The sequence below is a fragment of the Hemitrygon akajei genome, unplaced genomic scaffold (genome assembly GCF_048418815.1).
Source record: "Hemitrygon akajei unplaced genomic scaffold, sHemAka1.3 Scf000080, whole genome shotgun sequence".
Taxonomy (NCBI): Eukaryota; Metazoa; Chordata; class Chondrichthyes; order Myliobatiformes; family Dasyatidae; genus Hemitrygon; species Hemitrygon akajei.
In genome coordinates, this window is record NW_027331966.1 from 1,743,820 (window position 1) to 1,768,049 (window position 24,230).

A 24,230-nucleotide genomic window follows, 5' to 3' on the forward strand; every position below is an offset into this window, starting at 1 on the left:
CGCTGGAGAAGGCGCGTTCTGCCCTCCCCTTACATTCTACGCTTATTTATACCCCTTTTCCCCATTCCAACCCCTCGCTACACATATTTGGTAAGGTCGAACTTTGTTGTACAAATTAGGTAATATCGGGCACTTGTGTCCTCCTTATTGGCCCGATGCCATTCACTCACGAGTTACCTGTTTCTTTTGTTTACTGAATCGCGTGACACTAGCAGTTTCGGTGTAGCAGAATCCCCAGTTTCGCTTCCCCCCTCCCTTGCTTTCCTGTCTCCTAATATCACGTGAGCCACTCCTGACCTGTAGTGGCAGTCTCGAATTAACCCTAACATTAACCCTAACAGATCATACTCTTCTTTTTCAGCAAATAAAACAACAGATAACATAATTGTTAAGCAAACTTTAAGGATTTGGTCTAAATTTAGGAATTTTTTTGGTTTAGCAATTTTTTCATTATCATCTCCCATTCTCCTTAATTATTTTTTTTTACTCCTTCCATGACTGACAAATTCTTTAAGGATTGGGATGAACTAGGTATTAAGTGTTTTTGGGACCTGTTTATCTCAGGATCTCTTGCTTCATTTGACCAATTGTCAACTAAATTTGCACTCCCAAAAACACATTTTTACAGATACCTTCAAATTAGAGATTTCTTACGTTTCCAATTAACTACTTTTCCTATAGGTCCTGAAAAAAAATTACTGGACGATCTTTCAAATTTTAAACCTTTTGTTAATGGTTCTATTACCGGTATCTATAACTTGCTGATTGATTCTAGACAAGACTTTTTAGATAAAATAAAAAAAAGCTTGGGAGGATGACCTAAATTGTCGGATTTCTGATGATAGATGGAATAAAATTCTTAAACGGGTTAATAAATCATCTTTCTGTGCCCGTCATTCTCTTCTACAATTTAAAGTGGTTCATAGAGCTTACATTTCTAAACAGAAGCTATCCAGTTTTTATCCGAATGTTTCTCCACTTCGTAATAAATGCAACTCTGCTGTTGCTTCTTTAATTCATATGTTTTCGTTTTGCCCTAAAATTGAAAAGTTTTGGCGGGAAGTATTCCATACCTTCTCACAACATTTTAGTGTCCAATTTGACCCAAATCCCCTTACTGCCTTGTTTGGTATTATTGCAGATGAAGATATAACTTTAAATACTTCTAACCTACAGGTTTTAGTTTTTCCCTCTCTTTTAGCAAGGAGAGCAATCTTGCTTAAATGTAAGGAGTCTACCCTCCTACACATCTTCAATGGCTATGTGATATGTCTTACTTAAATTTAGAAAAGATCCGCTGCTCAGTCTTAAATTCGAAAAAATCTTTTTATGATATCTGGGGACCTTTCCTAAATTACTTTTCCAATTTATAAAGTTTAACAGTGCACAGACTTTTATGTATATTTTTATCTTCTCTACTTAAGCGATTATGTTTTCTTTTCTAATTTATCCATTATCATCCATCAGCTTTTTTCTTTGGTAGTTGGTAGGGGGTTGACTTTTTATATATAAAAAAATCTTTTATGCTGTATGACCTATTTTTAATTTTTTTGATTACAGAGTGGTATACCTTTATGTGTTATGCTATAACATTTTGATCAATTTTATCACAATATATGAATGTACACAAGTTATATTGAGATGTATCTATGTGTTGCACTCTCTAAATCTTGTTGTTTTCTTCTTCTGAATTTTTTTTTAAAAAGGAGTATGTGCTGGTACAATGCAGAGGGAGATTCACTCTGTCTCACCCTGGGAGTGTGTGATGGGACAGTGTGGATGGACATTCAGTCTGTGTGTGACCCCGGGAGTGTCTGATGGGACAGGCCATCTTGGCCCTTCTCTTCCGTGCTAAACGCTCACTCTCTACCATGTCTCACTGACATGCACTCACCCCATAACCATCCATTCCTTTCCTGTCCATATACCTATTCAATTTTTTTTTAATGACAAAATCAAACCTGACTCTGCCACTTCTACTGGAAGCTCGTTCCACTCAGCTACCACTCTCTGAGTAAAGAAGTTCTCCCTCGTGTTACCCCTAAACTTTTGCCCCCTAACTCTCAACTCATGTCCTCCTGATTGAATCTCCCCTACTTTCAATGGAATAGCCTATTTACGTCAACTTTATCAATCCCCCTCATAATTTTAAATACCTCTATTAAGCCTCCCCCCCTCAACCTTCTACGCTCCGAGGAATAAAGACCTAACTTGTTCAACCTTTCCCTGTAACTTAGGTGCTGAAACCCAGGTAACATTCTAGTTAATCTTCTCTGTACTCTCTCCGTTTTCGTGACATCTTTCCTATAATTCGGAGACCAGAACTGTACACAATACTCCAAATTCGGCCTGACCAATGCCTTGTACAATTTTAACATTACATCCCAACTCCTCTACTCAATGCTCTAATTTACAAAAGCTTTCTTCACCACCCTATCCACATGAGATACCACCTTCAGGGAACTATGCACCATTATTCCTAGATCACTCTGTTCTACTGCATTCCCCAATGCCCTACCATTTACCATGTATTATTTCAGTTCATCGGGTGCTGGGGGCAGCAGTAACCCCAGTTCACTGTTTCTTCTCTAATGAGACCAAAGTCTGACACCAAGACGGGAAGTTACAGCGGTTTATTGATATCATCATGACAAATGTAAATCGACTCACTCACAGTTACACACAATTAAATGACCGGTTGAATAATCAGTCCCGTTGCTTTTTTCAGCAATATCAACATTCCTACATTGTCTGCTGATAGTCTAACACAGTTAGATCAGCCTATTTCCAATGAAGAAGTGGCTGAGGCTATACGTGCTTTACATTCTGGTAAGACCCCAGGACCTGATGGCTTTCCTGGGGAGTTTTATAAAACTTTCACTACGTTACTTACACCTTATTTATCCTGTGTTTTATCAGAGTCCTTTAAATCAGGCAAACTCCCTCAATCTTTTTATGAAGCTTTTATTTCTCTTATTCTTAAAAAAAAATCCAGCTGAATGTTCTTCTCTTTATTAAATGTTGATGCAAAAATCTTATCCAAAATCTTAGCTGGAAGACTTGAAAGTATTTTACCATCTATCACATGACCAGACAGGATATATTAAAAATCGTTACACACATCTTAATATAAGTCGGTTATTGAATGTGACATATTCACCATCCAAAATAATATCAGAGTGTATATTATCCTTAGATGCAGAAAAAGCCTTTGATAGGATTGAGTGGAATTATCTTTTTAAGACCTTAGAAAAGTTTAATTTTGGGCCTAATTTTATTCGTTGGGTTAAATTAATTTACTTGCTTCCTACCGCTCAGGTTATTACTAACTCTCAAATTTCTAAGCCCATTAAATTACAGCGGGGAACTAGACAAGGTTGTCCTCTTAGTCCTTTACTTTTTGCTTTAGCTATAGAACCCTTAGCAATAGCATTTCGAGAATCTAAGGACATTTCTGGTATACTGAGGGAAGGTATGACTCGTAAAATTTCATTATACTGTGATGATATTTTACTTTTTATCTCTAACACTGAAACTTCTTTACCTTCGGTTCTTTCTTTAATTTCCTAGTTTAGTTCCTTTTCAGGATATAAGCTGAACTTACATGAAAGTGAGCAATTTCCTTTAAATGACCTAATGTCATCAAATGCCAAATTTCCATTTGAAGTTGTGTTACAAGTTGTTACAAGTTACAAGCCTAGGAGTAACAATTACTAAAAACTTCAAGAATTTATTTAAAGAAAACTTAAATCTCTTATTGAATTATGTGAAAAAGAGGCTTTCTAAATGGTCTCCTCTTTCTTTGTCCCTAATTGGCCGAATTAATTCGATTAAAATGAAGATTCTTCCTAAATTTTTATATCTTTTTCAGGCCTTACCTATTTTTATTCCTAAAACCTAATTTGATTCTTTAGATTCAATTTTAACATTTTATATTTGGAATAATAAGCAAGCTCGTTTAAGTAAAGTTTACCTACAAAGAAATAAAGAAATGGGTGCATTAGCCCTACCCAATGTTAGGTTTTACTATTGGGCTGCCGATATAAGGAATATTACTTTCTGCTCTTATTTATGGTAAAAATTGCCCATCATGGGTCTCCTTAGAAGATAATTCTGTAAAATATTCCTCTATTGTCTCTCTTCTTGGATCATATTCTTCTTTTTCAGCAAATAAAATAACAGATAACATAATTGTTAAGCAAACTTTAAGGATTTGGTCTCAATTTAGGAAAGTTTTTGGTTTAGCGTATTTTTCATTATCATCTCCCATACTTCTTAATTATTTCTTATCCCTTCCATGACTGTCACAGTCTTTAAGGATTGGGATGAACTGGGTATTAAGTGTTTTTGGAACCCGTTTATCTCAGGATCTCTTGCTTCATTTGACCAATTGTCAACTAAATTTGCACTCCCAAAAACACATTTTTACAGATACCTTCAAATTAGAGATTTCTTACGTTTCCAATTAACTACTTTTCCTATAGGTCCTGAAAAAAAATTACTGGACGATCTTTTAAATTTAAAACCTTTTTGTTAATGGTTCTATTACCGGTATCTATAACTTGATGATTGATACTGGACAAGACTTTTTAGATAAAATAAATAAGCTTGGGAGGATGACCGAAATTGTCAGATTTCTGATGATAGATGGAATAAAGTTCTTGAACGGGTTAATAAATCATCTTTCTGTGCTCGTCATTCTCTTCTACAACTTAAAGTGGTTCATAGAGCTTACGTTTCTAAACAGAAGCTGTCCAGTTTTTATCTGAATGTTTCTCCACTTTGTAATAAATGAAACTCTACTGATGCTTCTTTAATTCATATGTTTTGGTTTTGCCCTAAAATTGAAACGTTTTGGCGGGAAGTGTTCCATACCTTCACAACCTTTGAGGGTCCAATTTGACCCAAATCCCCTTACTGTCTTGTTTGGTATTGTTGCAGATGAAGATATAACTTTAAAAACTTCTAACCTACAGGCTTTAGTTTTTCCCTCTCTTTTAGCAAGGAGAGCAATCTTGATTAAATGGAAGGAGTCTACCCCTCCTACACATCTTCAATGACTACGCGATATTATGTCTTATTTAAATTTAGAAAAGATCCGCTGCTCGGTCTTAAATTCGAATCAATCTTTTTATGGTATCTGGGGACCTTTCCTAAATTACTTTTCCAATTTATAAAGTTTAACAGTGCACAGACTTTTATGTATATTTTTATCTTCTCTTCTTAAGCGATTATGTTTTCTTTTCTAATTTATCCATTATCATCCATCAGATTTTTTATTTGGTAGTTGGTAGGGTGTTGACTTTTTTATATAAAAAAATTCTTTTATGCTGTATGACCTCTTTAAATTTTTGATTACAGTGGTATACCTATATGTGATGTGCTATAACATTTTGATCAATTTTATTACAATATATGAATGTACACACTTTATGTTGAGATGTGTTGCACTCTGTAAATCTTGTTTTTTTTCTTCTGAATAAAAATATTGTAAAAAAAAGTGTGTGTGCTGGTACAATGCAGAGGGAGATTCACTGTGTCTGACCCTGGGAGTGTGTGATGGGACAGTGTGGAGAGACATTCAGTCTGTGTGTGACCCCGTGAGTGTCTGATGGGATAGGCCATCTTGGCCCTTCTCGTCCGTGCTAAACGCGCTCTCTCTACCATGTTTCACCGACCTGCACTCACCCCATAACCATCCATTCTTTTCCTGTCCATATACCTATCCAACATTTTTTTAAATGACAAAATCAAACCTGACTCTGCCACTTCTACTGGAAGCTCGTTCCACACAGCTACCACTCTCTGAGTTAAGTTGTTCTCCATCCTGTTACCCCTAAACTTTTGCTCCTTAACTCTCAACTCATGTCCTCTTGTTTGAATTTCCCCTACACTCAATGGAAAAAGCATATCTACGTCAACTCTATCTATCCCTCATAATTTTAAATACCTCTATTAAGTCCCCTCTCAACCTTCTACGCTCCAAAGAATAAAGAGCTAACTTGTTCAGTCTTTCCCTGTAACTAAGGTGCTGAAACCCAGGTAACATTCTAGTAAATCTTCTCTGTACTCTCTGTTTTTGTGACATCTTTCCTATAATTCGGTGACCAGAACTGTACACAATACTCCAAATTCGGCCTCACCAATGCTTTGTACAATTTTAACATTACATCCCAACTCCTATACTCAATGCTCTGATTTATAAAGGCCAGCATACCAAAAGCTTTCTTCACCCTATCCACATGAGATTCCACCTTCAGGGAACGATGCACCATTATTCCTAGATCACTCTGTTGTACTGCATTCCTCGATGCCCTACCATTTACCATGTATTATTTCAGTTCATCGGGTGCGGGGGGCCAGCAGTAACCCCAGGTCACTGTTTCTCCTCTGATGAGACTCATGTCCGACACCAAGACGGGAAGTTACAGCGGTTTATTGATTTCTTCATGACAAATGTAAATCGACTCACTCACAGTCACACACAGTTAACTGACCGGCGACAACGAGTGACAGTTTGAATAATCAGTCCCATTTCTCACCGTCACTTTGTATCGGGGAACCGATGATTATAAAATCACACTTCAGGGCCGTGTCCGGGATCGCTGCAGATCCAGGGTCACTGCCGAGGGATTTGTCTATTTAACATCATTATATTGGCCAGACTGCCGAATGCACCGTCCTCAGCAAAGCGAGCAAAAGGATTCTCTCCTGGTATAATCCCACCCCGGGACACCGGTGTCTCAGACTGAGCCCCGGACCCCGGGTTCTTCCTGTCTGGGTAATTCTCCGGGGTGTCACGTGGGAGTCCCGAACACGCACAACCGGCGGAAGCTGTCCCGCCGGACAACAGGCGGAAACGCGTCACTGCGGGACCGCTCCGAGCGACGCACAGCGCGAGACCTGAGCCGGTTCCGTTAAAACCGTTGGGAATCACCCCCGGCGCGCGGCCGTTAAAGGTAAGGGCGGGAGTTAAAGGGGAGGGCGGGGAACCGGCCAAAATGTCCCCATCCCGCGGGCGGGGATGTTCACACATTCAGATGTTCAGGATCACTCTCAGTCCGGGTCTGGGTTCCCACAGAGGCTTCAGTTCCTTCCTCCCGGTCCCACTGAACCGATTCCCCTTCAGCCTGAAACAGAAGGGAGAATAAAGATGAAATAAACAGATTACACAAAAGTGTCAGTAACAGGGGACCGGGGTTAATGTTTCAACAACACTCACAGACAAATATTACCAGAAAACCCGCGGATCCGCTGATATTTTATCACATTGAACATTAACACAAACACTCACTGGATCCACTCCAGACTCGGGAGGGTCAGTATGAGGCGGCGGAGAGCGGGGACAGATCGGTCTGTCAGCGAGTTTGATCCCAGGTCCAGCAGCGTCAGTGATGGTTTTGTACTGAGAGCGGAGACGAGATTCACGGCACCAGAATCTGTGAGACAGACACTCTGCAGCCTGGAGATGAGAGAGAGTGAGGGTGAAGGACACAGAGAGACAGGAGACGGTACAAATCCCCAGTGTTTATCAGTAACACAATTACTGATCACATTAATGTTCAGTGTCAGACACCCAGTGACTGTAAACACAATCTCCCACAGTCTGGTACTTACCACAGTTTCTGTATTTTACACTCCGGGTTCCTCAGAGCCACAGACACCAGTTTCACTCCTGAATCTCCCAGTTTATTACCACTCATGTCCAGCTCTGTCAGTGATGGGTTTGTACTGAGAGCGGAGGCGAGATCCTCGGCACCAGAATCTGTGAGACCGACATTGATCAGCCTGGAGATGAGGGAGAGTGAGGGTGAAGGACACAGAGAGACAGGAGACGGTACAAATCCCCAGTGTTTATCAGTAACACATTTACTGATTTTTTTTCTTAAGCACGACTGTGCAAGTCGGCCAGTGAGAACAGCGAGAAGAGTTTAAAAGGAAGAACAGATTTACAGAGCGAGCGTCAGAGTAGCAGGAGACAGAGTAGGAAGGCTTTGTATCAACAGACTTCGGCAATAAAGGGTCGAGGCGAGGTAGGTTATCTGTTTACAATACAGACAGAGGGTATGTGTGTGAGGCTGGTTTTCTGTGCTCGGTGTCAGATGTGGGAGATCCTGGAGACTCCCAGCCTCCTGGACGGCAACATCTGCACCCGGTGTGTCGAGCTGCAGCTCCTTAGGGACCGAGTTAGGGAACTGGAGATGCAGCTCGATGACCTTCGTCTGGTCAGGGAGAGTGAGGAGGTGATAGAGAGGAGTTACAGGCAGGTGGTCACACCGGGGCCACGGGAGACTGAAGAAGTAAGTCACAGTCAGGAGAGGGAAGGGCAAGAGTCAGGTACTAGAGAGTACCCCTGTGGCTGTATCCCTTGACAATAAATACTCCTGTTCGAGTACTGCCGGAGGGGGAGCAACAACAGCTAAACCTCTGGCACTGAGTCTGGCCCTGTGGCTCAGGAGGGCAGGGAAAGGAAGAGGAAGGCAGCAGAGATAGGGGCCTCTATAGTTAGGGGGTCAGACAGACGATTCTGTGGACACAGGAAAGAAACTCGGATGGTAGTTTGCCTCCCAGGTGCCAGGGTCCGGGATGTTTCTGATCACGTCCAAGATAGCGTGCAGTGGGAGGGAGAACAGCCAGAGGTTGTGGTACATATTGGTACCAGTGACATAGGTAGGAAAAGGGAAGTGGTCCTGAAAACAGAGTACAGGGAGTTAGGAAGTAATTTGAGAAGCAGGACCTCAAAGGTAGTAATCTCGGAATTACTGCCTGTGCCACGTGACAGTGAGAATAAGATTAGGATGAGGTGGAGGATAAATGCGTGGCTGAGGGATTGGGCAGGAGGCAGGGATTCAGATTTCTGGATCATTGGGACCTCTTTTGGAGCAGGTGTGACCTGTACAAAAAGGACGGGTTGCACTTGAATCACAGGGGGACCAATATCCTGACAGGAAGGTTTGCTAAGGCTACTGGGGAGAGTTTAAACTAGAATTGCTGGGGGGAGGAAACCAAATTGATGTGACAGAGGAGAGGGAGGTTGGCTCACAAATAGAGAGAATTTGAAGACAGTGTGAAAGGGAGGATACGCGGGTGATAGAGAAGGGAGGCACTCAGTCCGATGGCTTGAGATGTGTCTATTTCAATGCAAGGAGTATGATGAATAAAACGGATGAGCTTAGAGCGTGGATCAGCGCTCGGAGCTATGATGTGGTGGCCATTACAGAGACTTGGATGGTGCAGGGGCAGGAATGGCTACTTCAAGTGTCAGGATTTAATTGTTTCAGAAAGGACAGGGAGGGAGGCAAAAGAGGTGGGGGCGTGGCATTGTTGATCAGAGATAGTGTCACGTCTGCAGAAAAGGAGGACGTCATTGACGTCTGTGGGTGGAAGTTAGGAACAGGAAGGGGTCAATAACTCTACTGGGTGTTTTGTATAGACCACCCAACAGTAACAGGGACATCGAGGAGCAGATAGGGAGACAGATTCTGGAAAGGAGTAACAATAACAGGGTTGTTAAGGTGTGAGATTTTAATTTCCCAAATATTGATTGGCATCTCCCTAGAGTGAGTGGGTTAGATGGGGTGGAATTTGTTAGGTCTGTTCAGGAAGGTTTCTTGAAGCAATATGTAGATAAGTGTACAAGAGGGGAGGCTGTACTTGATCTGCTATTGGGAAATGAACCTGGTCCGGTGTCAGATCTCTCAGCGGGACAGCATTTTGGCGATAGTGATCACAATTCTATCTCTTCTACCATAGCATTAGATAGGGATAGGAACAGGCAAGTTAGGGAAACCTTTAATTGGAGTAAGGGGAACTATGAGCCTATCAGGCTGGAACTTGTAAGCATAAATTGGAAACAGATGTCCTCAGGGAAACATACCGAAGAAATGTAGAAAATGTTCAGGGGATATTTGCATGGGGTTCTGAGTAGGTACGTTCCAATGAGACATGGAAAGGATGGGAGGGTACAAGATCCGTGGTGCACAAAGGCCGTTGTAAATCTAGTCAAGAAGGAAAGAAGAGCTTATGAAAGGTTCAAAAAATGAGGTAATGATATGAATCTGGAAGATTATAAGGCGAGCAAGAAGGAGCTTAAGAATGAAATCAGGAGAGCTAGAAGGGGCCATGAGAAGGCCTTGGCGGACAGGACTAAGGAAAACCCCAAAGCATTCTGCAAGTATGTGAAGAGCAAGAGGATAAGATGTGAGAGAATAGGACCAAACAAGTGTGACAATGGAAAAGTGTATATGGAACCAGAGGAAATAGCGGAGGTATTTAATGAATCATTTGCTTCAGCATTCATGACGGAAAAGGATCTTGGCGATTGTAGGGATGACTTGCAGTGGACTGAAAAGCTTGAGAATGTAGATATTAAGAAAGAGAATGTGGTGGAGCTTTTGGAAAGCATCAAGTTGGATAAGTCACCGGGACTAGAAGAGATGTACACCAGGCTACTGGTGGAAGCGAGGGAGGGGATTGCTGAACCTCTGGCAATGATCTTTGCATCATCAATGAGGATGTGAGAGGTTCTGGAGGATTGGAGGGTTGCGAATGTTGTTCACTTATTCAAGAAAGGGAGTAGGGCTAGCCCAGGAAATTATAGACCAGTGAGTCTTGCTTCAGTGGTTGGTAAGTTGATGGAGAAGATCCTGAGAGGTAGGGTTTATGAACATCTGTAGAGGCAAAATATAATTAGGAATAGACAGCATGGCTTTGTGAAAGGTAGGTCATGCCTAACGAGCCTGAATTATTTTTTTGAGGATGTGACTAAATACATTGATGAAGGTAGAGCAGTAGATGTAGTGTATATGGGTTTCAGCAAGGCATTTGATAAGGTACCCCATGCAAGGCTTATTGAGAAAGTAAGGAGGCCTGGGATCCAAGGGACATCACTTTGTGGATCCGGAACTGACTTGCCCACAGAAGACAAAGAGTGGTTGTAGATGGGTCATATTCTGCATGGGGGCCGGTGAACAGTGGAGTGCCTCAGGGATCTGTTCTGGGACCCCAAGTCTTTGTGATTTTTATAAATGACCTGGATGAGTAAGTGGAGGGATGGGTTAGTAAATTTGATGATGACACAAAGGTTGGGGGTGTTGTGGATAGTGTGGAGGGTTGTCAAAGGTTACAACGGGACATTGATAGAATGCAAAACTGGGCTGAGAAGTGGCAGATGGAGTTCACCCAAATAGGTGTGAAGTGGTTCACTTTGGTAGGTCAAATATGATGGCAGATTATAGTATTAATGGTAAGTCTTGGCGGTGTGGAGGATCAGAGGCATCTTGGGGTCTGAGTACATAGGACACTCAAAGCTGCTATGCAGGTTGACTCTGTAGTTAAGAAGGCGTACGGTGTATTGGCCTTCATCAGTCGTGGGACTGAGTTTAAGAGTCGAGAGGTAATGTTTAAGAGTTGAGAGGTTATGAGGGGGATAGATCAAGTTGACGTGGATAGGCTTTTTCCGTTGAGAGTAGGGGAGATTCAAACAAAAGGACATGGTTTGAGAGTTAGGGGGCAAACGTTTAAGGGTAACACGAGGGGGAATTTCTTTACTCAGAGAGTGGTGGCTGTGTGGAATGAGCTTCCAGTAGAAGTGATAGAGGCAGGTTCGGTATTGACATTTAAAGTAAAATTGGATAGGTATATAGACAGGAAAGGAATGGAGGGTTAGGGGCTGAGTGCGGGCCAGTGGGAGTAGGTGAGTGTAAGCGTTCGGCACGGACGACAAGGGCCGAGATGTCCTTTTTCCATGCTGTAATTGTTATATGGTTATATGTTGCAGCACTATAGGACCCTGGTCAGACCCTACTTGGAGTACTGTGCTCAATTCTGGGCTTTTCACTACAGGAAGGTCGTGGAAACCATTAGAAAGGATGCAGAGGAGATTTACAAGGATTTTGCCTGGATTGGGGATTAAGCCTTATGAGAATAGGTTGAGTGAACTCAGCCTTTTCTCTTGGAGAGATAGAGGATGAGAGGTGATTTGATAGAGGTGTACAGGATAATGAGAGGTATTGATCATGTGGTTCATCAGAGGCTTTTCCCCAGGGCTGAAATGGTTAGCACGAGAGGGCATATTTTTAAGGTGCTTGGAAGTAGGTACAGAGAAGATGTCAGGGGTAAGTTTTTTTACGCAGAGAGTGGTGAGTGCGTGGAAAGGGCTGCTGAAGGCAGAAACGATAGGGTCTTTTAATTCCAGAATGGCTGCATGGAGCTTAGAAATATAGTGGGCTATGGGTAAAACAGGTAATTCTAAGGTAGAAACATGTTCGGCACAGCTTTGTGGGCAGAAGGGCCTGTATTGTGCTGTATGTTTTCTATGTTTCTTTGTTTCTGCTGATCACATTAATGTTCAGTGTCAGACACCCAGTGACTGTAAACACAATCTCCCACAGTCTGGTACTTACTTCAGTTTCTGTATTTTACACTCCGGGTTCCTCAGAGCCGCAGACACCAGTTTCACTCCTGAATCTCCCAGGTAATTGTGCCCAAGCCTAAACACAAACAGACAAATTGATGAACAAAGTGATTCAAACCGTGGGTTTGGGGGAATTTCTCTCGCTGGGATATTTCAGGAAACATTAAACCCTTCAGTAAATCACTGATTGGAGTTCCCATCACTGTCAATGTCCCTCACTGCCCAGTTCCAGTGTATTCACCAAATGTCGGTAATTTAGTTTGTCGGTGAGACCCTGTAAACTCTCTCATTTCCAGATGGCTAAACAAAATGCTCCTAACAGAAAAGCAGAACTGTCAATGGGACACAGTGAAATAGACCCACCCGAGCTAAAGGGATGGGGAAGAGAGATCCCACAAGAAGAGTGGGGGATGGGAACAGAGGCCCCACACAAGAAAGGGTGATGGTGAATAGAGATCCCACAGGAGGAAGGGGGTTGGGCAAGAGAGATACCACAGGTGGAAGGGGGATGGGAATAGAGATCCCACAGGAGGAAGGGGGATGGGAAAGAGAGATACCACAGGTGGAAGGGGGATGGGGAAGAGAGATCCCACAGGAGGAAGGGGGTTGGGAAGAGAGATCCCCGAGGAGGAAGTCAGATGGACGAGTGATCCTAAATGAAGAAGGGTGATTGGGAAGGGATATCCCACTGGAGGAAGTGGGATGGGGAAGAAAGATCCCACGGGAGGAAGGGGGTTGGGAAAGAGGGAGCCCACTGCAGGAAGGGGGAAGTGGAAGGGAGATCCAACAGCAGGGTTGGGGAGGAGAGATCCCACAGGAAGAAAGGGGGTAGGGAAGATAAATCCCACCGGAGGGAGGAGGATGGGGATGAGAGATCCCTCAGGAGGAAGGAAGATGTGGAAGAGAGATCCCAAAAGAAGAGTGGGGGATGGGAACATAGGCCACACACGAGAAAGGGTGATGGTGAATAGAGATCCCACAGGACGAAGTGGGATGGGGAAGAGAATTCCCACAGGAGGAAGGGGGACGGGGAAGAGAGATCCCACAGGAGGAAGGGGGATGTGGAAGAGAGATCCCACAGGAGGAAGGGGGATGTGGCAGAGAGATCCCACGGGAGGAAGGGGGATGCGGAAGAGAGATCCCACAGGAGGAAGTGGGACGAGGAAGAGAGATCCCACAGGAGGAAGTGGGATGGGGAAGAGAGATCCCATAGGAGGAAGGGGGATGCGGAAGAGAGATCCCACAGGAGGAAGTGGGACGAGGAAGAGAGATCCCACAGGAGGAAGTGGGATGGGGAAGAGAGATCCCATAGGAGGAAGGGGGTTGGGAAAGAGAGATCCCACAGGAGGAAGTGGGACGAGGAACAGAGATCCCACAGGAGGAGGGGGGATGGGGATGAGAGATCCCACTGGAGGAAGGGGGATGGGGAAGAGAGATCCCACAGGAGGAAGTGGGACGGGGAAGAGAGATCCCACAGGAGGAAGGGGGTTGGAAAAGAGAGAGCCGACAGCTTGAAGGGTGAAGGGGAAAGGAGATCCAACAGCAGGGTTGGGGAGGAGAGATCCCACAGGAAGAAAGGGGGTGGGGAAGAAAAATTCCAATAGGGGAAGGGGGATGGGGAAGAAAGATCCAGCGGGAGGAAGTGGGGGAAGAGAGATCCCACAGGAGTAAGGGGGATGGGGAAGAGAGATGCCACAGGAAGAGGGGAATGGGAACAGAGGCCCAACAGCAGGAAGGGGGATTGCGAAGAGAGATCAGAAGAGGAAGTCGGGTGGACGAGCGATCTAAAAGCAGGAAGTGGGATGTACAAGGATCCCACAGGAAGTGGGGGGGGATGGGAACAGAGACCCCACAGGCGGAAAGTGGAAGGGGAAATGAGATGCCAGAGAAGGAAGGTGGATGGGGATGAGTGATCCCACTGGAGGTAGTGGGATGGGGACGAGAGATCCCACAGTAAGAAAGGAGATGGCGAAGAGTGATCCCTCAGGAGGAAGGGGATGTGGAAGAGAGATCCCACAGGAGAAAGGGAGTGGGGAAGAGATAGACTCCTCAAGAGGAAGGAAGATATGGAAGAGAGATTCCAAAAGAAGAGTGGGGGGTGGGAACAAAGGCCCCACATGCGAAACGGTGATGTTGAATAGAGATCCCACAGGAGGAAGGGGATGGGGAAGAGATAAACCAGAGGAGGAAGGGGGATTGGGAAGTGAGATCCCACAGGAGTATGTGGGATGGTGAAGAGAGATCCCACAGGAAGAAAGGGGGTGGGGAAGATTAATTCCACAGCAGTACAGGGATGGGGAAGAGAGATCTCACAGGAGGAAGGTGGATGGGGAAGAGTGATCCCACTGGAGGAAGTGGGATGGGGAAGGGATATCCCACAGGAGGAAGTGGGATGGGGAAGAAAGATCCCACGGGAGGAAGGGGGTTGGGAAAGAGGGAGCCCACTGCAGGAAGGGGGAAGTGGAAGGGAGATCCAAAAGCAGGGTTGGGGAGGAGAGATCCCACAGGAAGAAAGGGGGTAGGGAAGATAAATCCCACCTGAGGGAGTGTGATGGGGTAGAACGATCCTACGGGAGGAGGGGAGCTGAGACATTCAGATGCCACAGGAAGAGGGGAATGGGAACAGAGTCCCAACTGCAGGAAGGGGGATGGTGAAGAGAGAGACCAGAGGAGGAGTTCGGATGCACGAGAGAGAGCCCACAGCATGAAGGGGGAAGGGGAAGGGAGATCCAACAGCAGGGATGGGGAAGAGAGATCCCACAGGAAGAAAGGTGGTGGGGAAGATAAATACCATCGGAGGAAGGGGTATGGGGATGAGAGATTCCACAGGAGGAAGGGTGATAGGGAAATGAGATCCCACAGGAGGAAGGGAGATGGGGAAGAGAGATCCAATAGGTGGAAGGGGGATGGGGAAGAGAGATCCCACTGGAGGAAGGGAGGTGAGAAAGACAGATGCCACAGGAGGAGGGGATTGGGAACAGAAGCACATCAGCAGGATGGGGGACGGTGAACAGAGAGCCCACAGGAGGAGGTTGGATGGACGAGCGATCATAAAGCAGGAAGTGGGATGTCGAAGGGAGATCTCACAGGAGGAATGGCGATGGGGAATAGGGATCCGACAGGAAGAGGAGGGACATGGAAGAGAGATCATACAGAAGGAAGGGGGTTGGGGAAGCAAGATCCCACAGGAGGATGTCAGATGGGGAAGGTACATCGCACAGGAAGAAGGGGGATGGGGAATGGGGATCCCACAGGTGGATTGCTACCCATGCCACGTGAGGCTAGAAATAGGAAGATAATGCAGCTAAATACGTGGCTGAGGGGATGGTGCATGAGGGAGGGGTTCATGTTTCTGGACAATTGGGCTTTCTTCCAGGGGAGGTGGGACCAGTTCGAATTGGACAGTTTGCACCTGAACTGGAGGGGGACTAACATCCTTGCCGGTAGGTTAGGCAAGTTCTGCTCGTGGGGTTTTAAACTAGATTGCAGGGGGAGGGGAACCAGAGTGTTAGAGCAGATAGTGAGCTGGAGGAGGATACGGGTCATGCCAGGACTGCTTGTATAGACAGATATCAATGGTTTGTACGTGACAGAAATGTTCTCAGGTGCATCTATTTCAATGCAAGGAGTTTTGTATGTAAGGCGGATCAGTTTACGTCGTGGATTGGCACATGAAGATTTCGACATTTTTGCTATTAGTAAGACTTGGTTGCAGGAGGGGCAGGACTTATAACTATATAACCATATAACAATTACAGCACGGAAACAGGCCATTTTGGCCCTTCTAGTCCATGCGAACGCTTACCCTCATCTAGTCCCACTGACCCGCACTCAGCCCATAACCCTCCATTCTATTCCTGTCCATATACCTATCCAATTTTACTTTAAATGACAATAGCGAACCTGCCTCTACCACTTATACTGGAAGCTCGTTCCACACAGCTACCACTCTCTGAGTAAAGAAATCAGCCCTCGAGTTACCCTTAAACTTTTGCCTCCTAACTCTCAACTCATGTCCTCTTGTTTGAATCTCCCCTATTCTCAATGGAAAAAGCCTATCCACATCAACTTTATCTATTTCCCCACATAAGTTTAAATATCTCTGTCAAGTCTCCCCTCAACCTTCTATGCTCTAAAGCATATATGTCAAACTCAAGGCCCGCGGGCCAAATCTGGCCCGCGGTGGAATTATCTTTGGCCCGTGAGATAATATCTAATTACTGTTAAAGCTGGCCCCAGTAATCGAAGCGCCTATGGCGTATGATATGGCTAATGCTGAGTTTATTCAGGTACCATGTTTTCAGGGTTTTTAGTGTTTATTCGGCAGTCTTGCTCGGCAGTCTTCTTCATAAGAAACGGAATTTGTAAAGTGAAACACTTTGTAGTTATAGCAGAGACTGAGACACATGAGAGCAGGCTGAAAAATCGGAGGCAACGGAAGCTGCGTTCGCACGCGTCCGACTGATCCGGCCCGCATGAAGCTGCATTTTGCTCAATCCGGCCAGTGACCTAAAATGAGTTTGACACCCCTGCTCTAAAGAATAAAGAGCTAACTTGTTCAATCTTTCTCTGTAACTTAGGTGCAGAAACTCAGGTAACATTCTAGTAAATCTTCTCTGTTCTCTCTCTATATTGTTGACATCTTTCCTATAATTCGGTGACCAGAACTGTACACAGTACTCTAAATTCGGCCTTGCCAATGCCTTGTACAATTTTAACATTACATCCCAACTCCTATACTCAATGCTCTGATTTATAAAGGCAACATACCAAAAGCTTTCTTCACCACCCTATCCACATGAGATCCCCCCTTCAGGGAACTATGCACCATTATTCCTAGATCATTCTGTTCTACTGCATTCTTCATTGCCCTACAATTTACCATGTATGTCCTATTTGGATTATTCCTACTAAAATGTAGCACCTCACACTTAACAGCATTAAACTCCATCTGCCATCGTTCAGCCCACTCTTCTAACTGGCCTAAATCTCTCTGCAAACTTTTAAAACCTACTTCACTATCCACAACGCCACCTACCTTAGTATCATCTGCATACTTACTAAAACAATTTACTACCCCATCATCCAGATCATTAATGTATATGACAAACAACATTGGACCCAGTACAGATCCCTGAGGCACACCACTAGTCACCGGCCTCCAACCTGACAGTTATCCACCACTACTCTCCGGCATCTCCCATCCAGCCACTGCTGAATCCATTTTACTACTTCAATATTAATACCTAACAACTGAACCTTCCTAACTATTCTTCTGTGTGGAACCTTGTCAAAGGCCTTATTGAAGTCCGTATAGACAACATCCACTGCTTTACCCTCATCAACTTTCCTTGTAACCTCTTCAAAAAATTCAATAAGATTTGTCAGACATGACCTTCTACGCACAAATCCATGCTGACTGTTCCTAATCAGACCCTATCTATCCAGATAATTATATATACCATCTCTAAGAATACTTTCCATTAATTTACCCACCACTGACGTCAAACTGACCGGCCTATAATTGCTAGGTTTACTCTTGGAACCCTTTTTAAACAATGGAACCACATGAGCAATACGCCAATCCTCCGGCACCATCCGCTTTTCTAATGACATTTGAAATATTTCTGTCAGAGCCCCTGTTATTTCTACACTAACCTCCCTCATGGTCCTAGGGAATATCCTGTCAGGATCCAGAGATTTATACATTTTTATATTCGTTAAAAGCTCCAGCTTCAGCTTCATGTTCCGAGGTTCCATTGTTTCAGACGTGATCAGGGTAGGGATGAAAAGGGGAGGAGTGGCATTACCAGTCAGGGAGAATCTCACAGCTGTGCGTAGACATGACAGCCCGGAGGGTTCGTCTACAGAGGCCATATGGGTGGAACTGAGGAATGGGAAAGGTGTGAGCACACTGATAGACCGCCCAATAGTCAGAGAGAATTGGAGGAGCAAATCCATAGAGAGTTTGTAGACCAATGTAAGAAACAGAAAGTTGTAATCGTAGGGGATTTTAACTTTCCACATATTGACTCTGAGAAAGGGTTAGATGCCGTGGAGTTTGTCAAATGTGTTCAGGAAAGTTTTCTAAATCAATATCTTGAGGTACCAACGAGAGAGGGTGCAGTACCTGATGTCCTATTACGGAACCAGACAGGTCAGGTGACAGAAGTATGTGTAAGCAAACATTTTGGGTCCAGTGACCATAATATCATTAGTTTCAAGATAATTATGGATAAGGATAGGACTGGTCTACCAGTTAAGGTTCTGAATTGGAGAAGGGCCAATTTTGTGGAAATGAGAGAGTATCTGGGAAGAGTGAATTGGGATAAATTGTTTTCTGGCAAGGATGTGTTCAGTAAGTGGAACACCTTCAAGGGTGAAATTTTGAGAGTGCAGAGTTTGCATGTTCCTGCCAGGATTAAAGACAAAGTTAACAGGCATAGGGAACCTTGGTTTTCAAGGGATATTGGTGATCTGGTTAAGTAGGTGTTCAGCAGGTATAGAAAATGTAAGGGATTACGAAAGAAGGAAATCAGGAAGGCAAAATAAGACATGAGGTTGCTTTGGCAGATAATGTGAAGGTAAACCAGAAGGGTTTCTACAAGTATATTGTGAATAAAAGGAAAGTAAAGGACAAAATTGGTCCCCTAGAAGATCAGAGTGGTTGTCTATGTGTGGAGCCTCACGAGATGGGGGAGATATTAAACAGTTTGTTTTTGCATCAGTGCTAACTCAGGAAACTGGCATAGCGGATATGGAATTAAGGCAAACAAACAGTAGTGTCATGGAACACATAGAGATTAAAGAGGAGGAGCTGCTTGCTGCCTTACAGTGAATAAAGGTAGATAAATCCCCCGGAACTGACATGATATTCCCTTGGACCTTGAGAGAGACTAGTGTAGATATTGCAGGGGCCCTGGCAGAAATATTTAAAATGTCCTCAGCCACGGGTGCGGTGCCGGAGGATTGGAGGGTAGCTCATGTTGTTCCATTGTTTGAAAAAGGCTCCAAAAGTACACCAGGTATTTACAGACCAGTGAGCCTGACATCAGTAGTAGGTAAATTATTGGAAGGTGTTCTGAGAGATCGGATATACAAGGATTTGGACAACCAAGGGTTGATTAAAGATAGTCATCATGGCTTTGTTCATTGTAGATTGTGTTTAATGAATCTTGTAGTGTTTTTCGAGGAGGTTACCAAGGATGCATATGAAGGAAAGGCTGTGGATGTTGTATGCATGGACCTCAGTAAAACATTTGACAAGGTCCCACATGGGAGGCTAGTTCAGAATGTTCAGACACTAGGTATCCATTGAGAGGTTGTCGATTGGATTCGAAATTGGCTGTGTGAGAGAAAACAGAGAGTGGTAGTGGATGATTGCTTCTCAGACTGGAGGCCTGTGACTAGTGGTGTGTCTCAGGGATCTGTGCTGGGACCAGTGTTGTTTGTTGTCTGTACCAATGATCTAGATGATAATGTGATAAATTGGATCTGCAAGTTTACTGATGACACTAAGATTGGAGACGTTGTGGACAAAGCTTGCAGAGGGATCTGGACCAATTGGAAAAATGGGCCTGAAAATGGCAGATGGAATTTATATCATATAACTTATAACCATTTAACAATTACAACACGGAAACAGGCCATCTCGGCCCTTCTAGTCCGTGCCGAACGCTTAGTCTCACCTAGTCCCACCTACCTGCACTCAGCCCATAATCCTCCATTCCATTCCTTTCCTGTCCATATACCCGTCCAATTTTACTTTAAATGACAAAATCGAAACTCTCTCTACCACTTCTACTGGAAACTCGTTCCACACAGCTGCCACTCTCTGAGTTAAGAAGTTCCCCCTCGTGTTACCCCTAAACTTTTGCCCCTTAACTCTCAGCTCATTCCCTCTTGTTCTAACCTCCCTTACTCTCAATTGCAAAAGACTATCCAGGTCAACTCTATCTATCCCCCTCATAATTATAAATACCGATACTTCTATCAAGTCCCCCCTCAACCTTTTACGCTGCAAAGAATAAAGACCTAACTTGTTCAACCTTTCCCTGTAATTTAGGTGCTGAAACCCAGGTAACATTCTAGTAAATCTCCTCTGTACTCTCTCTATTTTGTTGACATCTTTCCTATAATTCGGTGACCAGCACTGTACACAATACTCCAAATTTGGCCTTACCAATGCCTTGTACAATTTTTGCATTACATCCCAACTCCTATACTCAATGCTCTGATTTATAAAGGCCAACATACCAAAAGCTTTCTTCACCACCCTATCCACATGAGATTCCACCTCCAGGGAACTATGCACCATTATTCCTAGATCACTCTATTCTACTGCATTCCTCAATGCCCTATCATTTACCATGTATGTCCTATTTGGATTATTCCTACCAAAGTGTAGCACCTCACACTTATCAGCATTAAACTCCATCTGCTATCTTTCAACCCACTCTTTTAACTGGCCTAAATCTTTGAACAACAAGCTTTGAAAACCTTCATTATCCACAACACCACCTATCTTAGTATTATCTGCATACTTACTAATCCAATTTACCACCCCATCATCCAGATCATTAATGTATATGACAAACAACATTGGGCCCAGTACAGATCCCTGAGGGATACCACTAGTCACCACTTGTGCAGTGGTGTGAGGTGTTGCATTTTGGAAGGACAAATCAAAGTAGGACTTAGACAGTAAATGGTAGGGCACTGAGGAGTGTGGAGGAACAAAGGGATCTGGGAGTTCAGATACATAAGTCCCTGAAAGTGGCATCACAGGTAGACTGGGTTGTAAAGAAGGCTTTTGGCATCCTGGCATTCATAAATCAAAGTATTGAGTATAGGAGTTGGGATGTTATGGTGAGGTTGTATAGGACATTGGTAAGGCCAAATATGGAGTATTGTGTGCAGTTCTGATCACCAAACGAAAGGAAGGATATCAGTAAGTTTGAAAAAGTGCAGAGAAGATTTACTAGGATGTTGCTGGGTCTTCAGGAGTTGAGCTACAAGGAAAGATTGTACAGGTTAGGACTTTATTCCTTGGAGCGCAGAAGAATGCGGGGAGATTTCAAAGAGGTTTACAAAACTCTGAGGGGTATAGACAGGGTACATGCGAATAGGCTCTTTCCACATACATTAGGAGAGATAAATTACAGGAGGACTTGGCTTCAGAGTGAAAGGGGAAAGGTTTAGGGGGAAATTCTTCACTGAGAGAGTGTTGAGAGTGTGGAACGAGCTGCCATCTGATGCAGAAAATGTGGAATCACTCTTAAGCTTTAAGAATAAATTGGATAGATGCATGGATGGGAGAGGTCTGGAGGGTTATGTACTGGGTACAGTTCAATGGGACAAGCAGAATGAAGTTTCAGCAGAGCAGAAGGGCTGAATGGCTTGTTTTCTGTGCGCTAAATTAACTGAATTTTAAAATTTTCTGAATTGGAGAAGGGCCAATTTTGTGGAAATGACAGAGGATCTGGGAAGAGTGAATTGGGATAAGTTGTTTTCTGGCAAGGATGTGTTCAGTAAGTGGAACGCCTTCAAGGGTGAAATTTTGAGAATGCAGTGTTTGCATGTTCCTGCCAGGATTAAAGGCAAAGTTAACAGGCAAGGGAACCTTGGTTTTCAAGGGATATTGGCGATCTGGTTAAGTAGGTGTTTAGCAGGTATAGACAACAAGGAACAAATGAGGTACTTGAAGAGTATAGAAAATATAAGGGAATACTAAAGAAGGAAATCAGGAAGGCAAAAAGAAGACATGAGGTTGCTTTGGCAGATAATGTGAAGGTAAACCCGAAGGGTTTGTACAAGTATATTAAGAGTAAAAGGATAGTAAAGGACAAAATTGGGCGCCTAGAAGATCAGAGTGGTCGTCTATGTGTGGAGCCTCACGAGATGGGGGAGATCTTAAACAGTTTTTTTGTGTCAGTGTTTACTCAGGAAACTGGCATAGCGATTATGGAATTAAAGGAAACAAACAGTAGTGTCATGGAACATATAGAGATTAAAGAGGAGGAGCTGCTTGCTGCCTTACAGTGAATACAGGTAGATAAATCCCCCGGAACTGACATGATATTCCCTCGGACCTTGAGAGAGACTAGTGTAGAAATTGCAGAGACCCTGGCAGAAATATTTAAAATGTCCTCAGCCACGGGTGCGGTGCCGGAGGATTGGAGGGTAGCTCATGTTGTTCCGTTGTTTGAAAAAGGCTCCAAAAGTACACCAGGTAATTACAGGCCAGTAAGCCTGACATCAGTAGTAGGTAAATTATCAGGAGGTGTAATGCGAGATCGGATATACAAGGATTTGGACAGCCAAGGGCTGATAAAAGATAGTCAGCATGGCTTTGTATGTGGTAGATCCTGTTTAATGAATCTTGTAGTGTTTTTCGAGGAGGTTACCAAGAATGCATATGAAGGAAAGGCTGTGGATGTTGTCTACATGGACTTTTGTAAGGCCTTTGACAAGGTCCCACGTAAGAGTTTAGTTCAGAAGGTTCAGACACTAGGTATCCATGGAGAGGTTGTAAACTGGATTCGAATTGGCTGTGTGAGAGAAGACAGAGAGTGGTAGTGGATGATTGCTTCTCAGACTGGAGGCCTGTGACTAGTGGTGGGCCTCAGGGATCTGTGCTGGGGCCATTGTTGTTTGTTGTCTGTATCAATGATCTAGATAATATTGTGATAAATTGGATCAGCAGGTTTGTGGATGACACTAAGATAGAGGCGTTGTGGACAGCGAGGAAAGCTTTCAAAGCTTGCAGAGGGATCTGGACCAACTGGCAGAATGGGCCAGAAAATGGCAGATGGAATTTAATTCAGACAAGTGTGAGGTGTTCCATTTTGGAAGGACAAATCAAGGTACGACATACACGATAATCGGTAGGGCACTGAAGAGTGCAGAGGAACAAAGGGATCTGGGAGTTCCGATACATAAGTCCCTGAATGTGGCGTCACAGGTAGACAGGGTTGTAAAGAAGGCTTTTGGCATCCTGGCATTAATAAATCGAAGTACTGAGTATAGGAGTTTGGATGTTATGGTGAGGTTGTATAAGGCATTGGTGAGGCCAAATTTGGAGTATTGTGTGCAGTTCTGATCACCTAACTATAGGAAGGATATCAGTAAGTTTGAATAAGTGCAGAGAAGATTTGCTAGGATGTTGCCAGGTCTTCAGGAGTTGAGTTACAAGGAAAGATTGAACAGGTTAGTACTTTATTCCTTGGAGCATAGAAGAATGAGGGGAGATTTGATAGAGGTTTACAAAATTATGATGGTATAGACAGGGTAAATGCGAATAGGCTCTTTCCACATAGATTAGGAGAGATAAATATGAGAAGACATGGCTTCAGTGTGAAAGGGGAAAGGCTTAGGGGGAGCATTAGGAGGAACTTCTTCACTCAGAGGGTGGTGAGAGTGTGGAACGACCTGCCATCTGATGTGGAAAATATGAAAAGGGAGATGGGGAAGAGAGATCCCACTGGAGGAATGGGGACGGGGAAGAGAGTTCCAACAGCAGGAAGGGATGGGAAAGAGAAATCCATAGAAGCAAGGGGGAAGGGGAAGTGCGATCTCATAGGTGAAAGGGAGATGGGGAAGAGAGATCTCACAGGAGGAAGAGGGATGGGGAGGAGAGATCCCACAAGAGGAAGGGGGATGGGGAAGAGAGATCCCACAGGAGGAAGGGGGATGGGGAAGAGAGGTACCACAGGAGGATGGGGGATGGGGAGCAGAGATCTCACAGGAAGGGGGGGTGTGTGGAAAAGACATCCCACAGGAGGATGAGGAAAGAGTAATAGAGACCCCACAGGAG

General features: G+C 44.1%; 3 protein-coding genes across 3 annotated transcripts in view; 1 reads left to right on the top strand and 2 right to left on the bottom strand.

The window, feature by feature from the left end:
- Positions 1 to 24,230, top strand: part of LOC140722572 (uncharacterized) — a 175,586-nt gene that overhangs the window by 44,246 nt on the left and 107,110 nt on the right. The gene's annotated exons all lie outside the window — the stretch shown is intronic.
- The window catches only part of LOC140722565 (NACHT, LRR and PYD domains-containing protein 3-like), an 883,504-nt gene continuing 865,694 nt past the window's right edge, over positions 6,421 to 24,230 (bottom strand). Inside the window, exon 15 of the mRNA XM_073037268.1 lies at positions 6,421 to 7,039. The gene's annotated coding sequence lies outside the window, so the exon portion shown is untranslated. The remainder of the gene's footprint in view (positions 7,040 to 24,230) is intronic.
- LOC140722564 (NACHT, LRR and PYD domains-containing protein 3-like) overlaps positions 6,421 to 24,230 on the bottom strand; it is a 38,440-nt gene continuing 20,630 nt past the window's right edge. Inside the window, exons 9-12 of the mRNA XM_073037266.1 lie at positions 12,405 to 12,491; positions 7,618 to 7,788; positions 7,295 to 7,462; positions 6,421 to 7,130 (exon numbers count right to left, since the gene is read on the bottom strand). Of these exons, the coding sequence (XP_072893367.1) occupies positions 7,037 to 7,130; positions 7,295 to 7,462; positions 7,618 to 7,788; positions 12,405 to 12,491 (520 nt within the window). The 3' untranslated portion in view covers positions 6,421 to 7,036. The remainder of the gene's footprint in view (positions 7,131 to 7,294; positions 7,463 to 7,617; positions 7,789 to 12,404; positions 12,492 to 24,230) is intronic.